Below are 22,399 nucleotides of genomic sequence, written 5' to 3' on the forward strand. Positions count from 1 at the left end.
AAAAAAGTTGCTAAAAAAATGCCCTCCCACCCTCTAACAACGTGTCTTAACACAATCATGTCAGCGACAGGAAAACTCGGTGAACACTGTGTCACCTTAAACTCGTCTTTTATAGCACAAATAAATTACAAAGATATACAACAAATCAAACACTAATTATACACAAAGGCAAAACATCAAAAATATCAAAAGCAAAAAACAAAATGGCATCAATTATATTTCCATGCCATAGAAGAGCTATGCTGAGCTGAGCTGGAAGGAGAGGCCGTGTGAGGCTGTGTGAATAACGGTCTGCTGTATTCACAGCTCTCAGACCAGTTTGTTCCCGCCCACCTCGGGGTTTTCTCTGCTTTCTGTCGCGCTCATCTGCGACTTTAAAACTAAAGGCAGGATGGCAAAGATCTACAAAAGCCCTTCAAAGTAAAAGCATCTCTGGTGGTCTTGGCTGAGCTGAGGTCACTGAGGTGAGATGTAGGAATGTGCTGATACTTCCTGCCTGTCTGAAAGCTCCTACTGCAGACGCACACGCCACGGCGCACTGTTGAAATATTAATTACTATTCTAATTATTGAGTTTACTCAACTAATCTACATCATTTCCTTTCACTTCACAGGGTTCAAGTTTAAAGCGCAGCTGCCCGCTCATGGACATTGATGCCATCAGTGGAGATTTCGCCTCGTTCCTCTGAGGTTTACCGACGCGAAGATCCCGCCGTGTGGGCCGAACTGAAGGGCACGAGCTGTGTTAAGCATCAGGGTTAAATGTAAAAGGACAAAACAGACACACGTTGTTGCCTCCCAGTTGTCATTATTCTTTCGTTAAGCAAAGATTTGCATTTGCTTGATTTTCTTTATTCAACAGGCAAACATTACTTTTGTTTCTTTTTCTTTTGCTGCCAATCACTGGCAGCATAGCGAGTGTTGGAAAGAGGCAAAGAACTGGTGTGAGCCCTGAGGTAGCAGGCGGTTTTTAGCTGAGGAGATTTGGTGGGAAAGGCATTCACCTCTGACGTCACCCCCACCGAAGAAATAAAACTCACAGCAGCATAACGTGTATATATCCTATGTATAGAGATATATGTCTTTATATGAATAAGAGATTATTGTTCCAAAGTAAAGAGAGATATTTTATATTTATGTTTCTGTTTCCGCTGGCTGCATACATGGACGTTTGAGGGGCTCAGTGCATTGTCACTCATCGCGAGCTACATTTTAGGATCGATTGAGCTGAAACGCCGTGTGACAATAAGGCGTTTGGTGTCTCACAAGGCCTCGATTTGTTTATATGAAGCACTGAAATATGGGAGAAAAACTGCAGCTGATTGGTAGATGGGTCTGAGGTGAGGCTGTTTGATTACACTTTGAGTGCTTGTACCTGTAATGTAAGGGAGGTGCAGATCTCTCTGTCTTTACAGCTATGAGTATTTAAACGCTTGCAGTACAGACAGTACAGAACCTCAGCCACGGCGTGTTAATGTACAGTAACGTGTGCCCCTCTGAATCCTTCACCTTCCTCCCCCTCCTCTCTACATCTCCTTTTCTTTCTTGGCCTCTCGGGTGCTGCTCTTTAAGAAGTCGCTCCTGAGCAGGCGGCAGAAGAGGACGATGTTCATGGCCGTCATGATGGCCATGCCCACGCTGCCCAGCGTGTAGGCCAGGAGGGGCACCTTGTCCCTGTTGAGCACCAGCCACCGGGTCATCCAGGCCAGCGTGTTGATACGGAACACCACGTAGGTGCCCAGGTTGATCATGCTGTTGACGCGGTACAGCGTGCTCGCGGCCATGTTGGCCATGCGCAGGATCTGCCTGATGTGGAGGAACACTGAGTTTATCTCCACCAGCAAGGCAACCACGGCGAAGCCCACGTAGCGGCACGACACCACAGCGAGGCCGAAACAGGTGATCACCTACAGAAGAAGACAAGGAGAGAAAACGGCACAGAGGAACATTACAGCAGGTGAAAAAACAAAAACAGTATTATCCACTACTACTAGTTCTACCATAACTACCACTAGGATTATAAATATCACTCTCTTCTCGTCTGTGAGTGCATCACTTTTTCATTGTGATGCACTCACCAGCAGATTCATTAGATACTCATCTGCTCTTTAATGCAAATATCTAATCAGCAAATCACGCGGTAGCAACTTAATGCATTTAGACACAATCAAGTGAGGTTCAACGCTAGACTCAGAATGAGCACGAAAATGGGTCTCAGTGAGTTTGAATGTGGCATGGTTGTTGGTGCGAGACGGTCTGGTCTGAGTGCTTCAGAAACTGCTGATCTGCTGGGATTTTCCCACATGACCATCTCCCGGGCTGAAAAAGAGCAAATACGCAGTGCAGTTCTCTGTGTGTGGTGTCGATCCCACAGGTCAGAGGAGAATGACAGGCTGTCCTGAGCTGATCGGAAGGCAACAGTAACCAGATATACACTTTTTATGCTGGTGTAATGCTGTGGAGAATATTTTTTTTGTTGGTGCACTTCAAAAACTAGCCAGTGTTCACACATCACACCCATTTTTGCAGGAGATCCTTTAACCAGGGTCTCCTGACTCTCCCACACTCTGATATTAAAACCAGAGGCCATCGTGCTTTTGAGGTTGTGGCACCCTTATTTTGGAACAGCCTTCCTGATGACTCTGTTATTTGTTTTAAATGACTCCTGAAAACACATTTTTATAGGTTAGCTTTCCTTTAATCTTTTATTTGCATGTATGGAAGTGCCAGCGAGTGTAGAGAGCATATACATATCTTAAAAGCTTTTACGCTCGTCATCATTGAATAAGTTTACAAGATAATGTTTAACCAGACACTATGTGCTTAATGGAGTTTGATAACTGATATGATAAAAGAAAAAAAAATCATAGCACTGTAACTTAATCTAAAAACATGGCAGTGAGATTTGAAGCAGTCACTTTCTCTTATCTTCTCAGCCTATCAGGAGGAGGCGGATGTGTGAACATCTGAACTTCTGCCCTGAAAACGCACCGCCACTTATGTCAGGATTTTACTTAATGACCACGTGAAGCACCGCCACTCCCACACAGTGCTTATGAAAGTCTGTGATGTAACTGACACGGACGCGCCACAAGGTGGCAGCATCCTCATTCAAACAACTCAAACCCTGGAGGAGTCCTACTGCAAAAAATATGGGATGTTGTGAAAGAAAGAAAACAAAAAGCTGCTGTGCAACATTTTCCCAGCAGTCTCAGGTATAAAATCTGGATGACAGGAGAGCGTCTATACTCCGTTCGGCCAACTCTCCACAGGAGCCGCGCACATTCATCAGGCTTCATTCACACTCAGTCACTGCACCGCTTAAACTGGCTTGTTTATGCATTAGGAGTGGAAGCTGGAAATAAAGGCGGACTTAAGGAAAAGCAGAAAACAGCTGCTACAGGTCACGGGGTGCTGTGATGTGTGAAGTGACAACATGACCTTTACAAACAGGGCTGGCTCTGTTGGAGAAACATGTTGTGTTTCATGTGATGACTGTAATGTAGCAAAATGTCATGTGACGCGTTCCTGTAGATTAAGCAACAAGCCATGTGAGGGTCACACCATCCCCAGAGTTGCACATGTTACAATATAGCGGATCCATTAGTGCCAAGAGGTAAAGTTCAACGTTTTCTTCTTTGCTGGATGTGTTTCATTTCCTCCTAAACTCCTAAAAGCAAGTGCACACTGTGACCGCAGCACAGAGGAGTTACCTCACTAGATTTCATTTGAACTGTAAAAGACTATTTTTGGATTCCACCTCACTCACTCACAACAAAACACACACTGAGTAATCAGAGCACAAATCACACCATTTACCTGCCTTTAGCTCATAATGACAGTAATAACTAGGAACTGCATTTGGCAACCAACCTATGGCTCATAATTTGAAAGGCATACAGCACCAAACATTCACACACAGGTGAGATCACACACCCAGCAGTGGCCCAGTCACCCTTCTCTGACATTCCTCTGTGGCAGCACAGGTGCTGACTCCAACCCCCCCAAAATAACAAGGTGATGTGTCATGTCATGACATTTTGTCACAGGTTGCCAACAACATATGAATGGATTAAGCAACTTAGTAATTAGTAACTTAGTAAGAACAAAAACCCTGTGTCACACTTAAGGACAGTGCGCTCTGTTTCCACCACTGAAAACCAAAAGGATGAATGAAAAGTCCAGACTGTTATCATTTAAACACACCAACATGCACCAGAAAACACTCTCACGGGTACCAACAGAGGACCGGACACCTGCGAATCATCACACACACGCTCCAGTGAGCAAACCCACAATCTCACAGTGAATTCAAATCTAAGTGACAATTGTCAACTCAAAAACTGCAGCTCCTCTGGAGGCCACACAAGGTTGGTTACAATAGCAAGTCAATCCCCATGCCCGACTTTAAAGGCTGCTACAAAAACCTGTTTGGCCTCCAAACAACTGAATGTGAGTGAAAGCCGTTGTTGCCTCCTTCACAAAACAGAGTTTCCATGAATAGCTACCACATCAAACTGAGAGCTCTGAATCAACTCCTCTGGTGCTTTGATGAGGGCACTCACTGCCTTCAGGTTAATTTACTACAGTAAGGACAGCACAGTGGAGGGTCTTTTTTTGACTGAAAAACACATCCAAGCTCTATCCCTGTTGCTAAACGCATCAATAACCCTTAGTGCCCTTCTCTGTCATCTCCCAAGCACTCAAGAAGAAGAGCAGTCTGCTTAACCTGTGTAATCACCCACATATCCACACGCCCCCCATAAGCAGCCAGACTATGGTTACAAAATCTAGCAGTGGTCTTTATACAAGCTCATCTGAAGTCTAATCTGATGTGGGTGAATAAACCACGTCAGAACACGGGTCCTTATACAATCCGGTGATAAGGTGACACAGATGGATTTAGTCTTTGTTCATTGTGTCATAAAGGAAAAAAAACAATTACATTTACTACAACAACACCACCCGCCCCTCTCCATGGTTACTTAAAGAGAAAAATCACGTGTGTCCACTTTGGCAGTTCGCTCTTTTATTGGTGTTTGTTCATGTCCTTTCAGCCGTTAACCTAATCTTTATGTGAACGCTGATAGGAGAATGCCACGCAGGGCCAGAAAACATCTTCGGTAATACTTTTCAAGGCTGCTGAGAGTGTCTGGGTAATGGGTCATTAAAAAAAGAAAAAAGAAAAAGAATGTAAGAAAAAAGGGATGTGCACAAAAGTCCTGCTAAAAAAAATGATCTGAATTTATTTATTCCAATGATATAATGGAGTGTGAGCACGAGCACAGTGCATGTGACGCAGGTGTGCAAACGCTCCACTTTCAGGAGTTTTAACATTGCTGTTTTGCAATAAACAGCTCTAAGAAAATCATTCTCATGGATTGGATTCCTCCAGCTCCCCTTGTGGCCGAGCAGCCACCAGATACCAGAAAGTAGCCAAAGCTGATCCTGGTGTCTCCCATCTGTTTGTCATCCCTAAGCAATGGTGGCCAACCCCGATTATCAGTTCTGTGGTCAGCACTCTGCACTTATAGAGGGACTCCCAGTAATCCCACTCCCCCCTACACCACCGGTCTCTGCGTCTGTCGTGATGGAATTAATTCAGGATTAACTGGATTTGCCACACTGAAGCACATCTTTCACACAGAGGAGCACAGGAACACCCACATATGACCCCCATCAGGTAACTGCACAACCCACAGCAAAATGGAATTTAAAAAACAAAACCCCATCATACCACATTTAGCTGTTAGAGTAAGATTTTTTTAAACACATTAACATGAAAATATACTGGTTGAAAAGCTTGTTTTATATATGGGAGTGGTTAAAAAGTTAAAGGAAGCTTATCTGAGGAAGATTTTGTGGCATGATTGAGTTTTTTTATGTCAAGAATGAACTTTAAGTTTAATTCTTTGAAAAACATGTTAATGCTTCATCTGCAGGAGATGATTGCAACATATAAAAGAAATGAAAAAAATCTAAAAAGGCTTTAAATTTACCGTGGGGAGCCACTTCACTAAAATCACCAAGCTCAAACATGACCTTGAAGTTTTTTAACTTGATTGAAAAATAGTCTCATACAACATGTCTATAATAAGTTAGTAATGAACCTATATTACACACACCTGTATGAAAACAAAGCAGCACGAGTGTTTGTTGCTGCATTCTTTTCCCTGTGGGCTCAATTAGACAGACAGGTGAGGGACCATCACCTCTGCCCTATTTCAGGGGGAAAACACTGGGCGCTGAGATAGTGAAGATGACAGAGGTTGTCACTAATCCCAAGTTTTCCCAAGCTTTAAAGGAAAGGGACCAACCCAAAAGTGGGGCAAAGTTCACGTGATAGATGTACAAAGACTTATATTTGTGCTGAAAATCGGTCCGTGCAGGCTGAACTGACTAGAAGTACCAGAGCGGACAAACCTGATGAAAGAGGAAGTTATTTCTTCCTTTTTCAGAAATCTTCAATCAAACATTGTTGCAAAGAGAGGTAACACCTGTTAAAAAAAAAAAGAAGAAGAAAAAAAAAGGGACGAAAGTTAGTGAAAAGATTCCCGTGACAAACCAGTTCTTTCAGTACTTCGTACTCTGACTCAGTCGGAGAAGAATTTCAGGTTTCGGTGACGTGCCGTTTGCACAAACTGAACGCTGAATAATAACTAAAGAAGGCAGGGAGGTTATTAACAAGGGAGGTGCAACGCTGTGTTTGCAGTTTACGTGTGTGCGCATGTGTGGGAGATATCACAGACATGGGAGACTGAGGAGGTGCTTCATCAATCAAACAAACCCGTCTGAGTACAGCACAGTACAGCTGTGCAACACAGTGTGCCATATAATAATAATCCTGATAAACGGATGTAGGTGCATGTTCTATTATTGATTATTTACTGCTCTACACATATAATATATAAGCACATAAGATAGTCACAGCTCATAAAAAAATCTGTTAATGGATAGGCTGAGTGTGTCTAAAGAAGAGGGCAGGAAATGCTTAGCTGATGGAGAGGAAACTACAAAGAAGCTCAATGCATAGGATGCTGGAAAGTTGTTAGTAGGTACAACAGCAGTGGAGCGATGGGGAGATGGGACCATAGCATGCTAACAATCATGTGCACAATCCAAAGTTTGAAGGTTCACGCAGGCCTGTGTACAAGAATGAGGCATGGGGCCCATAACTGCTATCATGAGACCTGTGTTAACTCTGCTCAGCTGACAGCAGCACAACATCTGGTGAGTAACTGCACAAATATTTGTTCGTGCATCTCCGTGATCAGTTTAAATTGTGTGTATGGCTTTCATTTGTAGCCGGGCATGTGCCATTTCAAATACAGGCTATGGAGCAGGGCTCAGTGATTGGTCAGTTTTGGTGAAGCTTGAGCCATTTTCACACGTGCACAGCAGCTCTATGGCGTCCCAGCCTTTTTGACTACTACTTATTTTCCCTTTGCTTCATAGCACAAAGTCTACTGTTCTTTGGATAGTATGCAAAGATAATAAGAGGTAATCCTGTAATAGGTAACTCCTGCACACATTACCCAGGTGGCACCCTTGCCTAAAAATCAGTAAATCACACACATTTCCAGGAGCGACAGCTGGGCTAAAGCGAGTGACCTCATCTTTGGACAACGTTTGGATTATCCCGACATCTCTGACGTTTCTGTGTGAAAACAGCTTTGGTCACTCGAGGTTTTCAGGCACTGGCTGTGCAGAGACAGGTAGTTGGTTATTTCCAGTGGACTGCATGCCTCATCAATGACCTAACTTCTGTCCGCAGTGGCCAAGGATTTGAGAAGAGCACTGATGATAGGATTTGCAGTTGTGCATGTTTTGGTCATCTTTAACCGTAAAATAAGACAGAGAAGAATCCTTAAAGTACCACAACACGGCTGTATCCATAATCCTCCATTAAAGACAGCGTAGGCTCAACAGACCTTTTTGTTAATAAAGAGAATATAAACCTTTTTGGATGCAAAGATAAACATAGCTTCCAGATCTGAAGTACCTGCATTTTTTACTAAAGGCCAGCAGGGAGCGACTCATTGGAATCAGACCTTCAGTTTATCGTGACGGGTGTGCTACCTTACAGCGTCCCTCTGCTTTTCAAAACATCAGTGAAAATGCTCAAATGTGTCACACCTCAGCTGTTTGTCACCATCCTGCAATCTTTGTTATGTGCGCCACTACTGTGTTGCATTGTGTTATATTCATGTTCTTGTCCTGTTCACTGCTTGCAAAGTAAGATCATAAGATTTCAGTTGGTAAAATGCTTTAAAATCTTAACTAGCATGTTAGTTTGGAATATCAGACACAGACCATCACTGTGTTCACCTTAATGATAAATGATTGTTGCCTTTCTTAATGAGAGGTTAAGGCCAAAATTAGCTCTGAGGTTGGAAAGACATTTCTGCCACTCAAGAAACCCACAATTTGTCAAGTTTGAACTATAGTTAGCGCGTGCACTGGTGAAATCCCGATGACTACAGTAGGACAGGTGAGACTAACAACATGGAAATGAAATGGTTAACTGCATTTACTACAAAGGTTAAACATAAGGTTGTTCCTCCGCTGTGCTCTCACATGCTTTCACACCCACCCACACCCAATCACACGCAAGAACCTCTGGTGTTCCCACAGTAACCATCTTTTTTTTTTTTTAAATTATTATTAATTTTTTAAGCTTTCGTTTGAGGCTATGAGGTGTGGCACCGGTGGAGAACAAACACACAGTTGTTATGTGCCCCACCTCGCTTTTTCTGACGTGACCTGCAGCTTACCGACATCTACTCCTTCCTTTGTAAACCCACTGATAGATGAATGCCTCTACAAACAGCATTCCTGGTTGTTATGCCAACAAGAACAAGCGCCATTTCCCTTTTTCAAAGCCAGCCGCTTTGGGAAGCATGGCATGTGTGCTCTTTCCTGCTGTAGGCGGAAGCCACTGTAACAGAAAAGCCTCACTGACACTCAAGACTGATGCACCGTGATGGGCTTCACATTGTTCTGGCTGCTGTGCTCTCTATGGTTTTGTCTTAAAAACATTTTAAAATCCAAGAATCAATGATAATATTTTTCCCCCAACTTCTCAGGCACTACAGATGAGTCGGTAACTAATTCTTGTAAGAGAAGCATGAGCAAACTTGCCAGTGTTTTTTGTTGTCACTTTACATTAGTAAGCACCAACTATGCAGGCACCCTATGCACCCTAGGTGTAGACTTCAAAGAAATATAACAGGAATGACTATTTGGCCGATGTGTTTCCAGCAATCTGTGACGTTGTCTGAAGACCGTGTACAAAATAACAAAACTATGTGACCCGGACCCCAGCAGAGTTGCAAGCATGTAAGGTATGATCGAGGCATGGAGCCGTACCAGCCTTTACACTCTGTCACTTAACAAGGTCTCCGTCGGATGTTGGGGAACAAGGACATTACCTCCATCTTAGTGACATGTCAGTGCAGGAGCTCAGAGAGTCACAGATTATACACAGGGGATGTTGCAGCAGTTTGAAAAAGCATTAGAAAAATGTCTCTCCGCCTACACCAGCGCTGATGTGGAGGTTTTCGTCAGCTCTCCCACTGGTATAAATGGTGCAAAGCTGTGGGAACATCACCAATATGGCGTGCATGAAGGCATTCTTATCCCGAACTGTGAATTATGCAAAGTTACTCTAGTAAGCCCTAAGCAAAACATATGAAACAGGAAATGAGCAGTATAGAAGATAAACAGGTAAAAACTAGCCACTATCTGGTGCTGGACTGGTAAAACGTGTGAGACCCGGTGGGAGAAGATGCTACTGCAACAGGCATAACAAACAAAGTCAAATGCCTCTACAGCAGGCAAAAAGTTCTGTATAAACAAACAAGTACAAAGTCCAAAGCATCTCTGTCATCCAAGACAAGAAGCTGCAGTCACTGAAATTGTTGTTTTATTTTCCTACTTTGTATTTGTCGCATCATGAGTATAAACTGTGCCTGTCTCAAAAACAACGGACAAGGAAGTTCTTCAGACATACCATGAGGGTGGAGAAAAAAGAAAAAACCTCAACAAAAACCAGATATTATACTACCAGTGTGGAGAATCTCATTGGTATGTAGCCATGTGAGTGGGTGGTACAAGCTGCGGAGAGTAGGTGGACGAGTGGGGACGGGGGAGATGTTTGGCAGTCACACAAGGATGGAGGGGTGGAGAACAAGGCAGAGTGTATGATATATGATGTATGGCTCCAGAACAGAAATGTGTGGAGAACGAGCGCACATTTGCAGAAGCCCACTCAGGAAGTTAGAGGTTTTCTGCTCCATGTTGCTCATGGGAGCCTGAGGTTCATGTGGAGACCAGATGTCTGCCCTCCTGCCTGGATATACACACAATCTGGGGATTTGCGGGGTTCCCCCACCAAAGAAAAAAAAAAAATTGACCAACACACACATGGATACACCATATTTCATGGCCAAAATAAATATATGCCCACATTCCAGTCTCTGCCATCTCATTGGCCTACTTTACTTTCAGCGTGTTGTCTTTGTATTTCTCAGGCTGAAACACGACTACTAGCAAAGACAAAAACAAAAACACGTTAAAAAACGGCTGATCCAGTTTCAGTGGCAGAGGAGGTAAAGGCTCAACAAATTTCTGCATGTGCAATCAGGAAATATTTAAGTTCTGCGGTGGAGTCAGGGTTCCTTAGAACGACTACTGGAAGGAGTAGCTGATAAAGCTACAAATGTGCAGGTTAATCAGGTTTCAGTGTCGAATGATGCAGAGGATCTGCGGCAGGCAAGGCATGCCAGTAAACATGCGTCCCGACACCAGTGACAGCCAAATAAAATATGTTCAAGCCTCTAAATGTGGCATTCCCCACTGGGTATTTGAGACAGCTGAGCTCTCCTCCCACAAATATCTGTTTTCATTCCTGGTAAACTGACACAAAGTCCATTAATATCTGATGTTTGCACAACATGAAGCAAGAAGGACTGAGACTATCCCAGACTGAATTTGAAAACCTGGCAAAAAGGATTTTTGTGGAATACCGATAGAAATGAAATGGACACAGCAGAAGTTTTATCCAGGATTTGTCAACATCTAGAAGAACAAGAGCAACTATCTAGGTGTAGCTTTGGCCAATTCTTTGGTTTATTTACTTCAACATAATCAGGGCATTAGTCATTTTAACCAAAGATAAGGCTGATGCAGCTCTCTGACCTATATTTAGGAGTTTACTGAGTCAGTTTTACTCATGAAATCTATTGGAAAGTTGTGCTTTAAAGCAAAAGAACCCAACTGCACTTTGTTTACAGCACTATAATAACACAATACGGTAATAGTGTAGCAATAATTTAGAACTAGGTAACCATGTAAAACTATTTAATTACATATATCTTACTTTTACATATAAGCTAAAAGTAAGAAACAGCCTAGTATTAACAATGTTTTTAGCCAAGTAATGTATAGGGTTATCATAACAGATTAAACTGAATGTAAGAAACTAACAGTTTAATATATTTTCTGGTTATTACACAAAAGCTAATACAAATGTTTCCAGGTACTAAACTATGGCAGACATGTGCCCTAGTACTAATGACAACAACATAAAATATGTTAAAGCCAATAAACAAAGGACAATTTTTAGGATATAAGGTTGACTTAATTTCAGCATTACACATCGTCATCATTACATCATTATACTAAAAATATTTAGTTCCAAATAGTGCTCAGAAAGTACCTCTTTTGTTTGCGAGTCATTATATTACAATACTACTATTGCCAACTGGTTTTACCTCATAGGTATTGTTACATTAGAATCTACATTATTACCCCTAGTTAGTTTAACATTACCCAGCAGGGTTATTACTTGGTTTTACCTTGTAATTAAATGGTAAAAGCTATTACATAGTTATGTCTTAATTTAATTGTTTCCCCCCAAATTACTGAGTTGTTGTAATAAATTATTGGTGAACCTGTTTTAGAAGTAATGTGACAGATGATTAATAGCTCCATATTTCACTGTATGTGTGATCTGGGCTTTTTATTGCAATATTGGAAATAACAGCAGCTGAGAAGTTAATGGCTTCCTCATTAACAATCCTATAATTCTGCATTTGTGTTTAAAACACCAACTTGAGCATTCGAAGTATTACATGGGACTAATGTGAGCATACATGATGAGGAGGAAAAATAGTAGAATCATCATCAGCAATACTATACTTAGATTTGGGTTTTTAAAGGGCTACAGCAGTCAGGAAGCAGTCAGTTAACCTGTGAAGCCCTGATCTGCTTCAGAGAAGTGTCTGCTATGGTACGGCTCACTGAAGATAACTCAATTTTGCCTAATGAGAGAGGGATGACAGACATTTATGAAAGAAAACATGCCGCAAAGCGTAAAATCCCCTGTGAAGGAGCTGTGAGTTTATCTGTGCTTCTACTGTGTATCATCATTAAAACCTCAAACGAGAACATTCAATATATACTGTTACTCACATGCTTTCAGGCTTCATGGGGAAAAAAAAAAAAAAGTCTGTCCTACTGCGTCTGGCTGGCGTCCTTCTGCTTTTTAATGATGTGCTCACAGTTTCCGAGAGTCATGAATAAATATGGCTGAAACATACTCATCGTAGGGGTGGGTGTTTTCTTTAAGTGATCACTTTGGTACAGTTTAGCTCAAACAAAGGGGAAAAAAATTGACATTATTTAACTATGCCCTACTCTAGAAAGCTCTGCACAATATTTTTATCACACATTAAATATACCATTGTAGGTACATATTTTTGACCCTTAGAAGAAGCCACCCGACTCCTGTCAGAGCGATCAGGCCTTCCTGTTTTGCAAAGGAAGCTTGAGTTTACGGCAGACAGGATCTCATCAGGCCCGAGTGAGTGTGGCAGGGCCCACATTTTTCTGAGACCGAAATAAGAAGCTGTATTCTGCATAGCAGTCAATAAGGAGGAGGGGGAAAAAAAAACTTTCCATGGAGAGTTTGACTTATTATTTCTCCTGGACCGCGAGAACAGATCAGCAAAACTGCACTGAAGTTAGTGTGCACTTCACATTTACAAGACCTAGCAACAGGTGTGACCACAACTGACATTCAAAATGTATTTTTACACGCGTTTCAACCTGTACAGTCAACAATATTTAGTCAGAGGGTTTGTTTTGCCCATGTTATTTTATGGCCTACATCAGCAGTCAACATAGAAGGATAAACTTTTTTAAACACATGTTCAAAACTTTTCTCTAAAGACACACCCTCCCATATTTTCCAATAACTTGTGGACAATATGGGAGGGTGTGTCTTCCAGTCACACAATTGCTCTACATGCAGCATGGCATATGCACATTTTAGTTTGCATGTGTCACTGCTCAGGCAAAGCCAGATTGTACACTAGGTCTGCAGCAATGGGGAGATGAAATGCAGGGGGAATATGAATCAGCTGGCTGCCCATATGAGCTGAAGATTAACTAGAGAGCAGTCTTCTGTTCTAGGACTGCATGGCCAGCTGGTCTTACTGGGTTCAGGTCTTAGCACACTGGGAAAACTCCTTGGACTTGGACTTCAGATGACTGGTATGTGAACACCTGACACAGTAACCTTCTGTATACCATATGCATTTGAAAGAAACAAGGAAAAGAGCAACAAAAGTAGAAAAGAAATGAGTCAAGATGATGTCAATATTGCGAAAGAGTTGAGGGAGGATTGCTTAACGCTGAAATGAAGCGGAGGACATCACAGAAAAGGATGAATGGTACAATCGGGAAACGAAGGGTGTAAAGAGATTTAGTTTGCTGAGAAGCACAGAGAGCTGTGTGAATGGCCTCCCACGCTCTAATGACAATCCGAAGCCAGCTGGCCTGGCCAAAGAACCCATTCACTAAACCTCCAGGAAGTGAAAGAGGAAAAGACGAGACTTTCAGAAAAAAGGGAAAACAAATATCTCCTCCCAGTTAGTCCTTTGTCACCTACAGACAAGTGATGCTGGAGCCGTTTCTCACAAATAATCCAAAACATTTGAGAATTTCTAGCAAAGCTCATTTCTAGCTCCATCTTGACACTGTTTTACTCCACAAGAGTATCTTTGCATAATAATCCATCTTTACCTTACACCTGCCCTCTCTATATGACAGCTTTCTTCCGATTGGCTGCCCTTCGGAAACAGCAGCTTTTGAACTGCAGGTTGGTGAGGTGGTAAGGACAGTGATGTCTGAGTTGAATAAGAACTAAAAACCAATTTTGCCAAAGTTTTATTAGCAAAATAATGCTGGAAAATAATACTTGAAGTGTTACCCGGCACCTATAAAGCCAGACAAAGACGCACACTGAGAATCCCCAGAAAAATCAATCAATAGCAGCCCTCCATTCAAATATTTCCAATGTTTGTTATCTTAGTTGGATGCAGTGAAGTTATCTCTTAAAACTATGTCCACAAACACATTTAGTGAACAGTTTCTGATACCTAAACACCAAATAATGTATTATTTTGCCCCAAATCCTGTTCCAGCAAAACTATTGGATATGAGCACAGCCATAAAGATGGTGTTGCTGGGAACTTTTCTTTTTTAATGCTGTGCAGACTGAGATTGACCAGTGGTTTCTTGTAAACCTTCCAAAGTTTAATTAACTGCAAATTTGCAAGTGTTTGCATTATTACTAGAAATTCAAAGAACACACATGGTTTGACATTGGCAAGTTAGAAGAAAAAGAGATTAATAAAGTCTATTTTTTGCATGTTAATCTAGAGCTTTTGAAATTTTAGGAAACACACACACACAAAATTGCACTCTAGCCACTGAGTACAAACGGAATTCCTCCTGCCGGGTCAAGTGCTCAGTGACCACTTTGATAATGACAGTGTCCTTCCAGCAACCCACAAAGAAAATCTCAAATATTTGTTGTATTTATTTGCTTATGCACACTTTCTGTAATTGATCGGACATTCTGGTGCCGTTTCAGGGAAAACTTTTGAATCCATCAACTCCTCTGAGCAGACTTTTGTTGTGGCATCATGTAAAATAACTAATAATTCACAACTAAAGAAGTTTTCTTAAATTTAAAATGAGGGATTGGATTAACTACCGAAGATGGAGAAGAAAAGTTCGACTGAAACGTGAGGTGGAAAATACAATAACAACGCGAACACTACTGACCAGCCGTCAGCTACAGTGTCAAGTGATGGGATTGGTTGAAACGGGGCCTTAACATGGCTGTCAAGCTGTGTGGCAGAACAAAGGAAGCGCACTAACAAAGGGGACCATATTTATCTTCATGTGCTCTCAGTGTCGCCTCACACCGGAGACTGTTTTTCCTTTGCTCAGCTTCACTCTCAAAAACCCACCAAAACCAGCATGCTGGCCTGGATGCATGTCGGGCGTTGTCCTAAAACAACACTTGATTCAGGCGGATTCATTGCTCTTTGGCGATTGGTTAAAGGAAAAAAAAAAAAACCCAAATCCTCACAGAAGAGTGGAGACAATACCAGATCGATGATGCATGTCCGATATCAGAGAAAAGACGTGTATAAGGAATTTCCATATACTATCTTGGAATCATTTGCATTAAAAAAAAAAAAAAAAACATAACCGATGAGCCAAAAACATTCCTGTATCTTTCTAGCGATAGCATTTATTTATAGCATTTCCGAAACACAAAGAGTTGTTTTTTTAACACATACTTTACATCTACAAATATGCAACTAAAAGATCAGCGTGATAATGTCCGGTGACCTGCTTTTTAAAGTCTGCAGAAAAATACTTCCACACAGTTTATTAACACCCAAACAGAGGCTTAAATTGTGACTGCTGCACAGTACAAATCTGCTCCAGCCCTGGCAGCAACCTGCACCTGATAAAAATTTCAACAAAGCTCTTGCCAGTAATACACTTACACTAACAAGAGAAAGAGCTTGGCAACAGAAAGCAATACACAACACCTGCATGGTCCTGGATGTAGGTCATGCAGTCAGAAGCGTGGAGAGAAAATAATCAGTGAGGATGTTTTGGGGGTTTTTCCTCCCTATATTGCCACTTCAGCTCCTTTCCCTCTTTAGAGCACAGCCGGAGGAAGGGTCAGATCCTCTGACCTCCACTTCCCCTCAGGAAAATATGCCAGCATGCTGGGGGTCAACATGCCACTAAGATGCCCGGCTTTCACAGGAATGTGATAGAAACAAATGAGTGGTTGAACAGTGAGTGTGAGGGGGGGAAGTCAGGAGGACTTCAAAGTTCACAAAAAAGCAGGTTGAAGTGAAGTGGAGGGAGGCTGTCGCACTGGTATGATCCTCGCTCTATGTCACTTGACAAGAAAGACCGGTATTTTGTCTTTCTCGCAGGTGCACCAATACTCTGAGCTGAGATCACTCTGGAAGAGGCCTCTCTTATAACGTGAAACGGCTTTAGCCAAGATATGACATCATTTGTCTTTTATTTTTGAACACGTACCACGATGTGATGAAAGAGCAGCTCCCAGGACTGGCTCAGCTTCTGGCTCCTCAACATGTCAAAGAAGTCATAGATGAAGTAACCTGTGGACACAGAGAGGATTTCGTTAATCACTCGATCAATCAAGCCAAACGCACCAGATTCCTCTGACGACATCAGACTCGAGCTCATCCAAGTGTGTCTGCTTCCGTGACGGCAGCGAAGGCAACCAAGATGCCTCTTAGAGAGAGCCTATTCATATCCTCCACTGCTATGCGCCCCTGCCTGCTATTAGCCGTATCCATGGTGATGGCTTTTTAAAATGCTGAAAACATAATGAAGGCTTGAGGATGGGGACGGATGGGGTGCGAGGGTGCGCGGGGCATTCATCGAGGCTGGATTTAACTCCATTATGTTGGAAATTTGACACCAGGACCCTTCTGTCAAGCTTGGGTTCCACTCGCCATAAACAAATTAGCGCCCACCACAGATTAAATAATCCATGCGGACTGACATCAAGCTTTTAATTTACGCGTTGCTATTATCTGATCACCAGTGTAGTCTTTTAGACACCAGCTTTTTCAGCTTCAAAGGTTATTTTCAGTCAAAGTCATGACCTGCCAACTGGAACACATGACTTGCTGTGTTTTCATAATGATTCATTCAGTATTGTCTGACACACAGGTGTGAAAAAGAGGAGTGACAAAAAAAAAAAGAACAAAAACAAAAAAGGAGGGTGTGTGTTGTTTTTTTTTTAAATGATGGGCACAGCTCCAGTGTAAAGCTGACACAGAACAATCACCAAAGCTCAGAGAGGCAGAGAAGATGAGTTTCTACTGGATTCTTCCAAATGAGCTTGATTGTCATGCTTACATTAGAGGAGGGGAATTGCTTACTTAAGCAGGGGCAGTCAAACAGTGTGATTTTAGGGCCGATACGTGACTTCAGTGACTTTGTTGAAAGACTTTCATAAGTACGAATCTGAAAACTGCTGTTCACAAACGCTGTCCATCTAATCTGACTGAGCTGGAGCTGTTTTGCAAAGAAGAATAGGCAAAGCTGGTAGAGACATACCCTAAAAGACTGGCAGCTGTAATTGCAGCAAAAGGTGGTTCTACAAAGGATTGACTCAGGGGGCTGAATATTTACGCACACCCCACTTTTCAGTTATTTGTTTGTAAAAAAATGTTTGGAATCATGTCTGATTTTCGTTCCACTTCTCACGTGTGCACCACTTTGTGTTGGTCTTTCACGTGGAATTCCAATAAAATTGATTCAAGTTTGTGACTGTACTGTGACAAAATGTGGGAAAGTTCAAGGGGGCCGAATACTTTTGCAAGCCACTGTAAATCAGTACAAATGTTGCAGAAGGACCAGAGCTGTCCTGTAAGGAAACCCACCAACACTGAACACTTGAAGTTGTTATAGGCACGGGAATGAGCCGGAGTACTTGAACGGCAAGTATAAAAGATTGACGCAACAATTTCTCCATCTGAAACTCAAATTTTTGGTCATTCTCTCAAAATGCCAACTTACTGACTTCTGAGAAATTAACCCGACATTTGGAGTTATTAACTCAAAGTTACAACTTCGCTCTGTTTTGGGAAAATGTTTTTTTTTTTTCCAGTGGCAGAAAAACACCTTCATAGATGGGTGAAGCCTTAAACCTCCATCCTCTTAACTCCTAACGAGAGAGCTGCACATGGGCTGCATACAGATTTGGGATCATACAGAGGTTTATGGGAAAACTCCACAATATCCTGGCCTCTATAAACATTTTCCTGAGCAGTTTATGGGCTCAGGTCAGACCGAATAAAACATCAAGTCCATTTTATAACTTGTGCTCATTTTAAGTGTCTGAGCAGAGGATCATCCAGGCTCAATGGCTAATAACTCGCAAGTGGTTAGCCAGGGAGGATGCAGCACTTACAGTCAGTAAGACCCGCCCCTTATTAGTCATGGTTTCAAAACACCAACATGGCAATACTCAGCGAGGTTTCATAACAGAACTTCATGAATGGGTGAAGTCATAGAAGCTACGGCCATCTTTTATACTGTACTTACGCACATGTGCTCACAAACTTTCAAACAACAAGAAATAACAGCATTTTTTAAGTAAAAGTATACACAAAAAATCTCCCAATTTAAACTAGGTTTGACAGGCAGTTGGAAGGAGATGCACAACAGTACTTAAAAAGTAAAATAAAATATATATGGCATGAATCTTATTATGCTTATCACTGTATAATGAGAAAGCAGGATATTGTGTTAAATTTTTTTATCTCAGAGACAGCTTTATGTACTGGACAAAAGTGGGGAACCACTGATGTCATGTTACTGTGCGGTCTGCAGCGTGGTAACACAGCGAGGAACAGCGCACAAATCTGATGCCCTAAAGTCTCTGAAAACCTGCTGAGGGCCCAGAATCACTCCACATTTCTGCCTTTCTGTGGTATCTGATGTGGACAGCTTGCACACATCAAGTGACTTTCTTTGCACAGTTGCCGTCTTGGTCAAGTCACATGACTGTAACAGGGGTTACACCCAGTGCTTGGGACCGATGATAATGGCCCTCATTGATCTTCAGATCCCAACACTGCTCCTCGTTTTCCTCCCCTCCAAAGCAGCGTTTCCTGAAGGAATGTCAAATATCCCGGGAATCCTCTGTTAGCCCTCGCTGGCCCGGCACAGATCCAACAAATGTGCAGAGTTAAGAGAGCTCACGTGCCAGGCTGCTCCAGAATACTCAAAGCATTAATGAGGAAAAAGTAAAAACAGAGCAAAGTTGCTATTTTAAGAAATCGGGGTAGCAAGAGCACCTTGGTTTGAAAGATCTTAATGAAATCAGGGAAAATCGAATTTTTGCAAGTTTCTAATCTGGTTTAGAGAGCTGATGGTAAAATTCAACGTAGCCTACTTGATACACAGTATGTGAACTTCAGCCGAGCTTAATTGATTCAGTCAAACGCAGTTTTAGGTTTAAACACATCCTGGTAGCTGCTACGATGATATTGATTAATTTAACGGTAAAAAAGAGAGCAGGTTAAACCTGTGGTTTAGCTTATTCACTATTTCAAGGCTCTAGGGTGTAAAAATGCTCATATTAATGTCCACACCATTCTGATTTGGTCCGGTGTGATTCAGATTATCTGATAATATAAACTTTATTTATCTCAAAAACTGAGAAATATCTCAAGTTTACAAATTAACCTAAATAAATGTGCAGCAGGTAAACAAACATTACAGAGAAATCCCTCACATGGGGGATAAAAGTGAGAAAAATAAAAATAAAAAGTAAATTTTTTATAAACTCAATAATTGCTGTTGAATATATTTACGAATATATTTTTTTCAGATAAAGTAAAGTGGACTTGCCTTTTTTGAGCAATCTTTGAGTCAAACCATGCACGTTCCACCATGTAAAAGTTGACTTTAGACCTTTTTAATCATTTGCTAACAGAACTGTAGCAATACAAACAATACTATTTGTTTCAGTCACATTTCCAGCAGGGACTCTTTACCCTCCTCACCGGTTACCCAGTTCTCACCTATGACCCTCAAAAATCGTGTTTTTTTTTTTTTGTTTTTTTTAAAAAAATGGTAACTCACAATCTAACAAATCTGTTAGATGACTCAGGTGAATTAACCAGCGTAACAAACAGCAGGGCCGCACAGTGGCTCATCAGTCAGTGTAGGTTTGAAGCTGCCCCAAAGACCTGCTTGTCAGGTTATCTGGTGATTCTGAAGTGGCTGCTGGAGTGGCGGTAAATGGTTATCTGCTTCTCAGTCTGTTAAGAAAAATGGTGACTGGGTGTGCCGGCGAGAGACACGTGTGCAGAGGGTAAAAGTAATAAATCAGCCATGGATGAAGGTTACATGTCTGAACCTATGGGTGATAGTGCTATAAAAAAAAGGGGTAAAAAGGTAAACCTGCACAGCTCGTGCAGCAGCTGCACCTGTTACTGGACCTCTGGGGTAACATGTAACATATGTGTGGCATTACAGTTATTTTGTTTGAAGCTCTGAAGAAGTTTGACTTACTCATAACCACAAGCATAAAAAAAAAAATCAGTAGTGGTTTAATTCTGTAGCAAAACAACAGCTGTTTCCTAAGATGGAGATATGGCCAAACTGGAAATTTTTAAAACTCAAGTGGTTCAAACTGATGTCTCCAGAGGTTGAACATGCACATTCTGACACTCCTACCCACATCTGCTGCACTAAGGGATCAATGAAATAAAATAAAAAAATGCATATAAAGTACATAAAAGAACTGAATTAAATAGATAAAATCAAGAAAACAAATATCTAAATAATAAAAAATGAAAATGTAACTAAAATATCAAATCATAATTAGTTTTATTTAAAAGAAATAAAGAACAGTAAGCTAAGCTCTGTTAAAGAACTTTTTTTTTTCATTTGTTGAGATGAAATTCAGTTAAAAAGGTGCCCAATTGGTTAATCTAATATAGATAACTGCCAAGCTGTGGCTCGGATTTGCCCGTTAAAATAAAAGGTTTTACATAAACGACGTAAGCCCTTTAGTCTGGAGCTACTTTGGCGCCATCCAGGAATTAGATTTCACACTTCCCCTCAGGATGGTTGCACTCAGTAAAACCGTACACATAGCGTCACAACTACGAGATAACTAAGTAGGAGACTACTCACCGATTGAGAAAGACACCAAGACGTGAGAAAACACGGAATGAGTCTCTATGAGATCCTCGGCCATCTGCGGGTGCAGGAAAAAGCTGGAAAAAACGGATTGACAGCGGTTCAGATAAAGCTTTTCCAAATGCCTGGTTCAGTAAGTGCGCTTCTTTTAACACATGGGGTCATAGGGATAAGCAGAATAAACCATAAGCTATGTAAACAGTGACTAAAAAAGTCAAACAGCATTAAAAATAAAATCAAATACAGCCGTGTTTAAAACCACATAATGGACCCATCCCTGCGCATCCATCTATGCGCACAACCGAACCAAAACCAAATCCCAACATTTTCCTTTCCTCCAAGCAGATCCACACTGAATTAAAAACTTCTTAACTTCTTACCAAAGCACTGCCCACGTCGCGGTGATCATACTGTGCACACACGACGTGGAGATGTTTCTCCATTTCCAAACGTTCCTGCAGGCAGACTCGGGTGCGGGGAGTTTTCCGACCCCGCTGTTCACGAACTTGAAAAATCCCACAGAACCCCCGATCGTCAAAATCACCGACCCCAACTCCATCGCGAAAAGGTTTGGTCCACGAGGTGAAGACTTCAAAAGCCACAAGTGCCTCCCCCCTTAGTCTCCACAAAGTGAGCACTGATATATATAGACGCGACGGTGGTGGTTGTGGCTGTGCTGCTGGCGACCGTGGCCCAGACAAACACACGACAGCGGGCTTACTTGTTTGCGACGACCCAGACAGTCACGTTAACACACCGGAGAGCCCCCGATCAGCTCAGGTCACCAGGCGCTTCGTTAGGGTCGTGAAACGCACGGCTTGGCGCTTATTGTCCACAGAGACAAGGCGTGGACGCGTCTGGTGAATGATTTCCCGCTGACATGCACTGAACGTGGAGTGATTTCTCTCTCTTTTTTCTTTCTTCTCCCTCTGCCTATAATAATCCCGTAAAGAACAGGTCCGCGATCACAGGAAGAACCGGTAGGTGTGAATGGAAGCTATCGGAGTGATGCCCTGTTTCCAGTTGTGAAACCACCCTGTTGTAAAACCTCATCTGTGCTTGTGTAACTTTTTGACATCAACACACCAAACAGCAGCTTCTCCCCGCCCTACTATGAAGGGGCGCGGCCAAGCGCGTTTTCACGTGTTGTGTTGAGTTCACGTGCTGTCCGAAAAGCCTCTAATAACTTCTCTCGTAACATTTACGGGGTTCATGACGACTATAAACATTATAGGTATGTGTACTTTAGACTTTGCTGCTCTGAGAGGCTCTGCGGGACAGTGTTTCAGTGAATACAACACTGCCTATTTTACGCACTGTTA

General features: G+C 42.0%; 1 protein-coding gene across 1 annotated transcript; it reads right to left on the bottom strand.

The window, feature by feature from the left end:
- Positions 1-835: 835 nt before the first annotated feature.
- Positions 836-22,166, bottom strand: tlcd2 (TLC domain containing 2). Its single transcript, XM_040008806.1, has 4 exons — positions 21,458-22,166; positions 21,072-21,154; positions 16,425-16,507; positions 836-1,906 (listed from the first exon to the last, which is right to left on the bottom strand). The coding sequence occupies exons 1-4, from the start codon at positions 21,634-21,636 to the stop codon at positions 1,526-1,528; spliced, it is 726 nt and encodes a 241-aa protein (XP_039864740.1). The 5' UTR covers positions 21,637-22,166; the 3' UTR covers positions 836-1,525.
- Between the last annotated feature and the right edge of the window lie 233 nt (positions 22,167-22,399).

This window comes from Simochromis diagramma, unplaced genomic scaffold, assembly GCF_900408965.1.
Source record: "Simochromis diagramma unplaced genomic scaffold, fSimDia1.1 OVJJ01000344.1, whole genome shotgun sequence".
Classification (NCBI taxonomy): Eukaryota; Metazoa; Chordata; class Actinopteri; order Cichliformes; family Cichlidae; genus Simochromis; species Simochromis diagramma.